This window comes from Mesitornis unicolor, unplaced genomic scaffold (genome assembly GCF_000695765.1).
Source record: "Mesitornis unicolor isolate BGI_N332 unplaced genomic scaffold, ASM69576v1 scaffold49816, whole genome shotgun sequence".
Classification (NCBI taxonomy): Eukaryota; Metazoa; Chordata; class Aves; order Mesitornithiformes; family Mesitornithidae; genus Mesitornis; species Mesitornis unicolor.
Window position 1 is genome coordinate 16539 of NW_010191295.1, and position 12149 is coordinate 28687.

The following is a 12149-nucleotide window of genomic DNA, read 5'->3' on the forward strand; positions in this document are numbered from 1 at the left end:
ACTGTTCTTAATCTGACTATCTATAATTCATCAGACACCTTGAGCTGCAAGTTTTTCAGTGTGTTGGTTACAGGTTCATAACTGCTGCTCATCTTCTGCTGATATGGCACAAAACCTGCCAAAAGCCTTCTTTGTGGATAGAGATTAATCTGGACTGGTTTCCAGACATTCTGTCAGGAAATCCTACAGCACATAAGCTCTGAAAAGCAAGTTTTGTTTCCATGACCATTTCTGTACAAGCATTTGCCCTTCCACATATGGTTTGTTTTTTCTGGAAAAAAAGCGTGCTTAACAGCCAGGAATAGTTGCTTTGTTTTACACATGGCTTGTAGTGGTTCAGTATGGCTGGACTCTTCGCTTTTCTATTGTTTGAAGTGCATGAAGTGTAATCTGAAAGAGAAACAAGCAGGTCTAGCAATTTTAATTTAATTTAACATTTCTTTAAAAATTATTTTCTGTTTAAATAAAGGTGTAGTCACTGTTCAACTCAATGTGCTCATGTGCTGATTTATATGGTAATGTTAATGTAAGTAGAATAATATCTCAGCCCTACACTGCTCCCTAATCTGCGGCATCCAACATCTTTATCTCCTCTTCTCTCCCCAGCACTGCAGTGATAACACCCACCATTGCCAATCAGATATGAATATAGTAGGTGCTTGGAAGAGAGGTTACACTGGAAAGAACGTTGTGGTCACCATCCTGGATGACGGCATTGAAAGAAACCATCCAGACTTGATGCAGAATTATGTGAGTGTCCACAGGAGTCCAGATATTCAGTTTTATTGTTACCCTGAATAAATTTGCTGCTTCTGGAAAGATAGAGAGGGAGGAGGGAAGGAGAAAGAAGCATGATTTCCTCAAATGTTGACTCCAAAGGGAGGAAGACAGCTTTTGATAATCTGTGTTGTTTTAGTTAAGACTATGTTCAGTCTGAACATACTTAATACCTGGATGCCTTTTGTAGCCAAGGCCTGAATTTCTGAAGGACTGGAACTAATCATCAGATTTTTTTCTCTTTTCTGTAATTATTTTACTTAATATCCTCACACTCTTAGAACTTAAAAACGGAATACACTGCTTTTCAGTTAATGTGTGCAGCTGAAGTCCATCTTTCACCGATATATTTAGCTAGCAAGACAGGAGCTTTTCTCAAAGACTGTAATTTTATGCATATCCTTCCATGTATTTATTTTTACAGCTACTTATCTTGCTGCTAGAAATTATGTTAAAGGAAAAGGACATGACATGTTATGATTCAGTCAGTTAAAAACAGGCATAGAATATTTAGAGATCTTTCTAGTAAATCTCTCTTAGCTCCAGTGAGTCCCTTCACAATTCATAATAGAGGTTTGTATCCTGTGTCCTGTGTTTCCTGTTGTGTCAGGACGGTGGTTTGCTTATGGTTCATCGTATTTGAATGATTGGTTTAATATACCTTGGAAGGATTCTAGAACATGAGGAAAGTTGCTTGGCTAGTGAGTGACTTCTTGTACTAGTGTCAGTTTGAACCTGTTAGAGCACTGGGGCCTTACTTGGCTGGAGTGATTAGTCCTGTGCTTTGGGACTAGGCATTACCTGAAAGCGTATGACCTTGAGGACCTTATCATTTCTCTGAAACAAAGTGTGCATGGTGTACATTCACACAAGGTACGAAAACAAACAAATATGTTTGGATCGAGCCAGACTGGTGAGGATGACTGGCACAAGGCATGCATATACCTTCAGTCACACTTCAGACATAGATCTTGTAAAAGACCCCTGAACTCAGGCTCTTTGCCAGTGAGTATATCATCTTGACAGAGCATTGAAGAGATGAAGGTGCCAAAAACATTTTTAACAATGCATCAAAAGCTACAATCATGTCTACAATTTAAAGCCATTTGTTTTAAATTAGCCGTGCTTAAATCTGTATCCTTCCCCCTGCTGCATGTGGAAGTCCGTTTGAAATACATAAAGAGGACTGCACAAACACAAGTGACAAGCAAGTGCCCTATTTGTCAATTTATACTTGATCGTAATGCATACCGTATCTTTCATTTTGATCTCTTTAAATATTTATTTAAATAAACCAAATATAGTTTTACCTCCTCAATGAATGACCCAGATTGTATCATATCACTTTATCCCAGTACTGTCCTTTCACTGAATTTAAAGCAGCTAGTTATTCCCTTGCTACCTCTTCTCTCCCTTTTCTCACACCAACAAGGAATTCCTCCAAAGCCGAACACATTGCTTGTTTGATGACAAATGCCTTCTATATGTCAAATTATTGCTGGTGTGGCTGCAAACAGTAATATTTGAGGTGGATGTGGTAACTGACTTTGAACAAAGAAGAGATTAAAAAGAGCTGCTTAACATGTCAACACACGACACACTACTGTATCGATTAAGGGGAGCCATAAAAACTGGTAGCTGTTTCCTCTATAAACTATTTTCAGATGTAAGAAACCTGGTAAATGTAAAATATGGTACGAAAATATGGAGATGTCTTGCAAATCTTTGAAACAGTTGCAGTCCCAGAGAAATGGGAATGCAGTTTATGTTGCACTTCAAGCTGTATTTTTATAATAATATTCTTAAGAAAATTATATTATTCTTGAAACTGTGACTTAATTTCCTCAATCTTGAGACATTTAGCAAAATCTCAATTTTGAGAATGAACTCTCTTAACTTCCAAAGTTTCTCAAAAGAAATTGAGTCTTCTGGTTTAATGAAACACCACTTAATATTTCCTCTTTGACACTGAAACTGTGCTTTTTCAGATAATTTGTTATCCTTCTCCCTTTTCCAAAAATGAATAAAATATGTAAATCCCATAATTATTAAATACATAAACCTTTCCTAAAACATGCTATCATCATAAAACCACAGGAATGTTGGTTATCTTAATTACTCTCTTGTAAGAACCTGCTGAAGAATGTATAGGCCACATGAGTCAATGGCTATTAATGAGAAACTGGTTTTCTTTTTCCTGTTGGCTATAGGATTCGCAGGCCAGTTTTGATGTCAATGGAAATGATTTTGACCCTATGCCTCGATATGATGCCAGCAACGAGAACAAGTAAGGCACTATGACATTCATGACATTTTCAATCTAGTTCGTCATCTAGAAAGTACCAATTCTTCTGTGAAAGTCTAGGAAACCTGAGTCCTCATAAAGGAGCACAATTTGCATTTAAATCTTTGTGAAATACATATTTATATCTCTTTCATGCACACCGCGTGGCACTTTTTGAAAGCATTTGGAGTCATCTGAAAACACATAAAAATCAGTTTGAGAGTTCTAAGCATGCGAAATGAACCATTTTCATTCCCTTTGGGATGCAGAATATAAAGGGTGACTTTTCTCAAATATCATCTCATTGAGTTATTGGGGGTTATTATGTGTGATAACTGCCTTGGCATCTGACTCCCTTGAACTTTATAGACTTCTGAATTGAAGAAGTAGACAAGTTAATGGAGATACCTATTTTTTCTTTAATAATGTCTTCTAAAGTGATGGAGATTTTGCATGTGGAGGTTTGACAGGAACCTTGTAAATCCAGAAGTGGCAGTTCTGCCAGATTGTAATCCCTGTGTCACATGACTGGTTGGATATATCTCCATGAATGGTATATTTCTCCTTCAGAACTCAGCTTCCTTCCAACTCTGTTTTTTTGATGTGCTACGGTGAAAGCTGGGCAAGACACTGGGATGGACCCCTCACCTCAGGAAGCAGCCATTTTTCTGCCCCCATGGGTGTTTGAGGGCAGTTATTTGTTGGTAACATTTATTAGCTAAGTACTTGGCAGAAAGAAATAACTTTTTGTAGAACCACATGACTTAGAGGAAGGATAATCCTACTAGCTGTCAACATGCTGACTCTGCATTTTTTTCGTGAGAGTTGCTGGTTTTGGGCTTTTTTTGGAAAGCTTTTACTATTGCTTGCCTGCAGAAGAGAGACTATAAGAGGTGAAATTTCATCCTTTACACAGATGAAATGCTTTTGGGTTTTTGTTTCCTCTTCCCTACAGTCCCACAAACTTTATCCAGAAGAATGCAGCAGGTGTGAGCTGGGAGTCAGCAGCAAAACTTAAGAGTAGTTTGACTGGAGAAAACTATTGGAGCAACCTTGGATCACACTTTGATGGGAGAATCCTCTACTGGTCAACACTTTCTTCATAACAGCAGGGAACCATGTATGGACAGGCTGAAGAACAGGGCCTCATTATGCATAGCTGCCTTTTACATATAGATCCACTCATCTTACAGTGAATCTAAAGGAGCTGTCATAGTAACTTTCTGCCACAGGGCAAAATAACTATGAAAACGGAGATGAATTCTGCCAACTACTTGTTTGGTCAGTCACCCTGATCCTACCTGGTAGGCCAAGATAAGAAATCTGTAAGGATTTTTAAGTAATAGTAGTAGTAGTAGTAGTAGTAGTAGTAGTAGTAGTAGTAGTAGTAGTAGTAATAACAATAACAACAACAACCACCACCACCAATAATAATAATTTATTTGGGACTGTAATCTTGGCCTATGTTCTAATTCAATTGCTCTTATTTGATGTTGTTTACATGCTGTGAAATACTTTTGTCTAGAAACAAGTACATACAAGAACTGTTTCTTTCTCTTTTGCCCATTAGGCACATCTTTCTCATGCTGTTTTCGTACAGAAGCTCAGTTTACTGAATCACATCTGCCTCTTTTTCACTAGAAATTTCTAAAAAACAAAAGTACCATGAGAGAATAAAAAAGGAAATTCAGTAAAACTTTGTTTTGAAATGTGTAAACGTTCTGCACCTGCAGGCTAGAAAACACTGACGTGGAATAAATGGTTGATAGACCTGGTTCCTGCATTGCCTCAGTACAGTGAGGATTTCAGAGCTAGATGCTCATATGGAAAATGCATGTGAAGTTGTTAGGAGATCTCCTCAGGACACATGTGCATTGAAACAGAAGAATGAGTGAAAGTCTGTCAATTTCTGCTCTTTTCAAAGCTGCCTATTTTTCTGACGATTGAGAAATTTCATGTGCTGTTGTTACTTCAGTTTTAGAAGTGTCCTGTCACTGGTCAGAATCAGGAAATGTGCTGTAAATTTTTGGTGGCTAATAAAAGAAATATTTGGTTTGCCTTATGAGAGGTCTAAGGACGACAAGCAAGGTTTATAAACATGCTAGTTACCTGAAAGTTTGGTAGGAACATAGGAACATGATTTGTGTACATGGAGTGTGTAGGCATTGCCACTCAGCATGCTGCAACAGCTGATTTGTATGACTGACCACTTCAGTATCAGCCCTAACTTTGAAATAGATGTCTACATTATAGCCTCAGACAAAGTGTTGAAACAGCAAAACTGCAGCTGCATGATCGCCACAAAAGGGTGGTCACCACCACTCTCTACCTCATGTTTGCTTTTTCCTCTTTTCCCCAGCCTTTACGCGGTTCTCCAGAGTGAATCACACTGAAAACTGTGCAGTCAACAACAGCAACAACAAACTGCATTTTCAGCTAGGTCAGGCAGGTACCTCGTTCAGCTCAGCCTGAGGTCAGAGGAGAATGAGACAAGGCACATGTAAGGAAAATGAAGCATAGCTTGCAGCTCTCACCTGCAATGCCACTTTTCAGTGAACTAAGGTGACTGCATGACAGTGCCCCAAGTACCTACAGCTGCTCTTCACAATTGCTGTCCAAAACTGAGTGTGATGGACAGGCAGTTGCCAGCAGTGGCCTCCAAGGAGTTAAGAGAAAAGACGTGGTGCCATGTCTGGCCATCTGTGAATACTCCTCAGCTGAGCTGCTGGTTTACATAGCAGCACGTCCCTCTCTCCTGCTGTCCATCACCCCCCACCTCCACGCACACTTCAGGGACACAACCTGGCTCATCTGTGTGAAGATGCTCCTGTCCTTGGAGTTGGGGCATGGTGGGGCTATACTTGGAGTCCTCTCAGTTTAGGTGTATTTTGAGGGATTCACTCTCTTTGGCACTGTGAGGAGCCATGTACCTCCAGCTGTGAATCACGACTGAATCTTTTTCTTTGGATGAGTACTGAAGTAATCACTTTCTTACAAACCATGTCCAGAGTAGGTAGGCAACTTTCTGTTTTGTTGCTAGAGTTTTATATGGGATATAAAACTGGGCTGATTTATTTCTCTCCTAAGGCTGAGGGATTTGAGTTTTCATACCCTACCACCCTGGTGAATACTCTCACTGCCCAACTCCTAAGGTCCTGTGGTGAGATGTGGTGGTGGGAGGACAGATGCTGCGCTGTACTGAGCGTTGTCAGTGTTATCAGGAGGTACAGCGTCAGCATAGAGTCAGCTTTTGGATACAGAGGATGCATGAAGCGTGTTTTCAAGTGCAAGATTACTTGGCAGCGTAATGTCCTTTTAAACGCTATTTCCAGTTAGCAGATACACTGAGCCTGGTGAGTGACACCTAAGCACCTTCAGCTTTTGTGGCTGTCACCCTTCCTTCCCTAGTTCTACTGGACTCAACAAGAATTAAGCGATAGGTACTGAAAAGCACTACTAATAGCCTGTTTGTATTTTTTTGTGTCTAAAATATCTTCAGAAATTGGGGCAGGAATTCTGATTATACAGCATATGTGGTCATTTGGCACTAGATACTCAAGTTGTGCCTGGAAGTTGAGGTAGCTAGGGAACTAACCAGGGAACATTCTGAAAGCCGTACTTTGCAAAGACTTGGTTGATTCCTGCTTCCTGCTATAGCAACTGGACAACATTGTGTAATGTTAATTTGTGTCTTCCAGTAAAGGTGGGATGTACAAATGCACTATCATTTCATGAAATGATCTAGTTTATTCTGCTTCATTTTATAACCTGACCTTGATGGATGGAATGATAAAGAATAAAAAGAATTGCTGTAAAAATAAGCAGGTGTCTCTAGGCAGCTTTGCACACAGCTGTGAAACATCAGGGTACTGGGTCTGTTGGCTGGCTTTTCACTTTTAATTAGTAGTGAAGGCTTTCTGTTGCCAAAGCTTATTGGCGAGGAAAAGAAATGAGAAAAAATTAACTGGTGATCTGTGAAGGTGCTGTAGATAACTGTAGATAAGCAGAGTGGCACTTTCCAAAAAGATATTTTTTAAGTTTTACATTAATTACTTTATTAGCTAGGGAGAACAGGAGGGTAGAAAGATACATTAGACTAACCTTTCAAGGCTTGTAGTCAAATGAGGGTGGGACGATAGTTTCTTTAACTACTATGGTATGTAGGAGTCCTGCCAGAAGTTTACTTTGGTCTCTACAAATTGGCAGCAAATCACAAGGCCTGTAAATGGTACAGTCCTGTGCTAGAGCTTCCTTTTGCTCAGAGGCTAAAGACAGCAGTCAGTAGTGAATAAAGTAATTCCTGCTATGCAAAGCATCTTGTTTTGGTTTATTGCTGAGTACTGCTGCTTTATTTTTTTTTCTGTTATTCCACGGTTACCTGTAAACATACATGTTGAAACAGCGAGGTATTATCAGTCACAGATCCTTAGCCAGAATGCAGATGAGATCACTGAAATGGTACTCTACCTGTTGCATAGCCTCAGAAATAAAACCAAAATATTCATGGTATTAAAACATTTTGATATTTTGACCAAAGAAAGATGAGTTTTTCTGTTTCATGAGAAATTCATCAGGGATGGTATTGCAAAGCCTACATCTTATTCCACTGACAGGTACTTTCATAAAACAAGGACCTTTTAAAAAAACCTCCATTATATAATACCAGTTGACTTGAATGCAGTTCTTATTAAATTAATGTAAGAAAAAGTAAAAGTAAGCTGTCATTTCTGCTTTGGAGATACTGAGTCACTCCTTGAATGCCTCTTTAACAATTTTTGGTCCTGCATGCCGCTACATAAATAATGTATTTTAATAGTCTTCTAAATTACTTTTTTAATGGGTGTAAGATTTTTGGAAGATGACAACTTTTGCTGTTCAAAAATCATAAGAAACAAGCTATTTATGTCTAAACTTCACAATATCTGGACACCTTTACAACTTTTCTGACAACAGCAAAAATGTTAATACGTTTCAGTAATGCTTGATCTGACATATCAACATTGTTTTTCTGTGGCATCCATTCCTATTCATTATTACTTTTCTTTGTCAGACACATTAATGTAGATGATTAGTAAAGTGCTGAAGGCTTAATTTTCTTCCCTGAGTGACAAGCTGCTAGTTTGTACTGTCTGCTTATGTCAAAGACCTGTGATATGTCCTGAATCATTTAATCAGAATGGATACTACATAATTTTACAGGCAGATCAACTTCTCTTGCCTCGTGGATGGTCAATAAAGCAAAAGTAAAAAGCTTCATTGACTGCTGTGACAATACTCAGAGCAGATATCTGAAGAACTGAGCACAATCAAACACGGGGAGCCTGAAGTCTCTCATTGCTGGCTTGAAAGATCTTCTCAAAAAGCTTCCCACTGCAGCAGTGTGATAGAAAGGAGTGCTGACAATTGGTGGTATCTGTCCATGTAGTTCATGCATTTTGATTGCCAGTATGCACCTGTTGCTACTGCTTTGAAATTGGCTGTATCATATGTTGCAGACAAAACTACAGGGAAGATAAGCTGTACTGAGAAGCACTACTGCACCATCTTGTGCTTTATCATTTGTATAAAAAACAATTCTGCTGTCAGATGGCTAGTCACAACAGCAAAAAAAGACTTCAGCAATTTTTTATACTATTCACTATGTTTTTTGCCTGTGCCTGATCAAGGCTTTCAAACAGGACTGAACTACAGATCTGAAGGCTCACACCTGCAGGGAGGACATGGGAAAGCCAGTGATTAAACTATGGAAGGAGACTGGAGATAAGTTGGAGCAAGGTATCAGCTCTCAGGAAAAGACCTTTTTTCAGCAGAAATCTCCATTGTATCTGCTCTTTTTCTGTACTCTGAAGTTTCATTTTGAATTTCTCTTGCTTCTTCCTGGAAGCTTAAAACCCAAAAGATTCAGTGGAGATGTCATCTGGCAAAGTATGGTCACTCTGATGCCAGCAAAGCATCTCTCATAGGAGATGAATCTTCCTTAACAGCAAGGTAATTTATAGTAGAGAATTAACTTAATATGTATTTCAGATCAGTAGATCAAATGCTTAGACTGAGTGTGGTATTGTTAATTCCAGGGACAAATGACTGAATGTCACTAGGAATTTGGTGGTCTTTGGTTAGGGTTGTTAGGAAACTGCAGATTTTGGATTGTTTTCTTTGAACTGGTGGTGTCCATTTATGAAAATCAGGATCTGAACCAAACATTCAGAGGTCATGGTATAGAAGAGACTGCAATCCTGACTTATCATGTTTTGGTTCTATTCTGATTTTAAACTCATTGCACTTATGGCCATATCCTATTATGCTGCAATTTTAGCAGATTTTAATAATGAAATCAGGTTCAGTCTGTGTCAGCTTATGGTGAGATTACCACATTTTACAAGAAGTGGTGTTAGCAATTCATCAGTTAGCCTTCAAGTTAATTACAATCTAGTGACCCAACCAAGTGCCTGGGGGCATGCTGCAACATGGAGATCATGAGATATTAGATTTGTGTTGCTTGCCAGTTGCTGTAGTTAAAGATCCCACTGTAAAACTGTAAAAATAAGGGCGATAATCATTGCAGCTTGCAGAATTTTACTGTGCTGAATGAAGCAGGTTAATTTTACAGATTCATTCGGAGCATATTTTTATTCACTTCCTGTTTTAACTGTTACTTAGAGTCCCTGTGTGCTGTTACCCGATGAACATTTCTGTCCTTAGTTGTCTGTATCGTAGGGATAATCATCATGCATCCTTTGTTTCTCTCAGGAAGGACTGGAGGGCTCGATGCATGTGTGTAAAATTTTTTAGAGGAAAACTTCATTTCCTTGAAAAAAAAAAAAGTAGAATTGTGGAGCATGAATTCTCACCACATAGCACATTTGACAGTGTTTTTCTTTTACTATAAACTAGGGTTTTAACCTGTAAGAAGATACAAGATTTGCTTTAAAACAGAACAGAAAACAAGCTAATTGTTGAAGTTTTGAAAATCTCACGTTTTCCTGTTTCAGAATAAAACGTGTGTTCATTTGAAGCTTCTTCTGAGTAAATGAAACCCCAGAATTGCTGGTAGCTGAGGACAATTAGCCAGTCTAGCAGAGAAGAACCCACAGCAAACACCCTCAACACTGGCCTCTATGATCAGTCCATTGTGAAAGCATTTCATATTAACGTGACAATGAGAAATTCATTGGACTACGGGGCTTGATTCAGCAGCCTTTTGTAATTCAGGCTCCAGATTCAATAGTGGAAAATATCCTAATGAAAGTTTAGTCGAACTGCCAAAAATTGTCTTTTTGGTAAACTTCTAATCTGCTCGTTATGTTATCACACTGAATTACATAATCTCCTCCGTAGTTCACAAGTGGTATGAGTTATAATTTTTGGAGAGCTGAAGGAATGACATTTCTTTGAGTAGTCAGTGAAAGTGACAGAAGTCAAACAGAAGAATAAAGAAAAACAAAGTTCAGCCAGAATTCCAGTTGCTCAAAGATGAGACAAATAGTCTTTTTTCACTACCTTGGTATCAGTTGTTGAGTGGTATTTATCACCACCTAACTTTTTATAATTTATAAGACTCTCATGGTATCAAAACATGTATCCACAACACTACAGGAAAGCCATTTTCCTGTTTCTAGTTACTGAAGTACCAGACAATGAGCTCACAAATAAAATTACATTCTGAAGCATGATACAACTGCTTCTAGTTCTTTTATGTAAATAGTTGATAGCAATGAGTCAGATCTTCCCTTCCAATTCAAAGTCAACAATAGGAGGAGTATAAGCTTTGACAGTTATGGTATTTGTGGCATCCACTTTTCTGAATTCTTTTTTATGGATAGTTAGAAGTGCAGTGTTTTTGTGTTTTGGTTATTTTTTTTTCCAGATGGTCTTTTTCCCTGAATTGGTATGTCCTCTAAATATGTATCTTTATTTTGAGCTTTTGAACTTAGGAGGAGAGAGTCTATGACTACAGTAGGCAAGTTTTGATTCGGTAAAATGGTAGAGCAGTTCAAGTTGCGTACGTTTATACATACAGGTCTGCAGCCACGTAGAATTTGAAGGCACAGATACATTTCTATGTGCTGTCTCCTTTTCAGACATTGTAAGTATTAGAGAAAGTTAAAGGGTGGATCCACACAGTGTATGTGGTAATTGGTTTTGCCAGCTGATTTCACAGTAGTCAGCTCAGTCAAATGTCTTGCAAAATGTCCTTCATTGGGACTGCTCAGCCAGCACATGCATGCACAAAATATAGTACTGATTGCCTTTTTAATGCTTGTGTCATCAAAAGCAGACTTCTGATTACAAGTTTGATAAAGCAATTCTTATCCAGTGTCAAAAGCTTTTTAAGGGAAGAATTTTTCTAATTAATATGCTATTAATGGTTGAACTCTGCAAAGTTATGCTATAAGCAAATGTTTGAATGAAATTAGTAGATGTTTTTATAAGACATTGTCAGTATAAAACGCTCAGATGTTGTTTTTTCTTGCAAATGAAAAGATGCATCTGTGTAGGTTTATAGCTATAGGCAGGCTTGTTTTTTCTAGCCTTGTTTTACATTACTATGATTTTTAAATTTTTCTTAAAGATACACAGTCAAATTATTATGTCTGACACTTTAAGCAAAATCAGATTGGTCTCTTGAAGACAAGTTGCTTTTTTTTTTCCTGAAGGAAAGCAATCAATGTAGAGAAATTCAGATGCAGAATTAAAGCAATGGATAGTCATCATATGTGTAGATTGCGCTGATGCAATCTGTGCTACGAAAGTTTAACTGCTTTGAAATCTATTTATATTGCTATAGAATCCAAAAGAAATCATCAAATCTCTGATTTTAGTGAAGTAGAGAAGTAAAGACTACGGCTTATTCACTTCTCCAGCATGTGGGATGTTGAGGCTGTTGACTAGAGGTGTCAAAGTGTGCCAAAGAGAGTGTAATGAGAAGGTATGTGTTACTTCACCTTTCAGCTCAGGCTTATATCTGCATTACTCTTCTTAACACTCCATAAACATAAGATGAACAGCTACTAACTTGTTCTGCAGTGCAGTGAGTGTGAGAATTAGACATTTTACAGGGAAACCCCTTTTCCAATTAGGAGCAAAC

General features: G+C 38.2%; 1 protein-coding gene across 1 annotated transcript in view; it reads left to right on the forward strand.

Moving 5' to 3' along the window:
- Positions 1 to 606: 606 nt before the first annotated feature.
- LOC104542402 (proprotein convertase subtilisin/kexin type 5-like) overlaps positions 607 to 12149 on the forward strand; it is a gene marked incomplete at both ends in the record, with an annotated part of 42015 nt that continues 30472 nt past the window's right edge. Inside the window, 2 exons of the mRNA XM_010186694.1 lie at positions 607 to 750; positions 2988 to 3064. Coding sequence (XP_010184996.1) covers positions 607 to 750; positions 2988 to 3064 — 221 coding nt within the window. The remainder of the gene's footprint in view (positions 751 to 2987; positions 3065 to 12149) is intronic.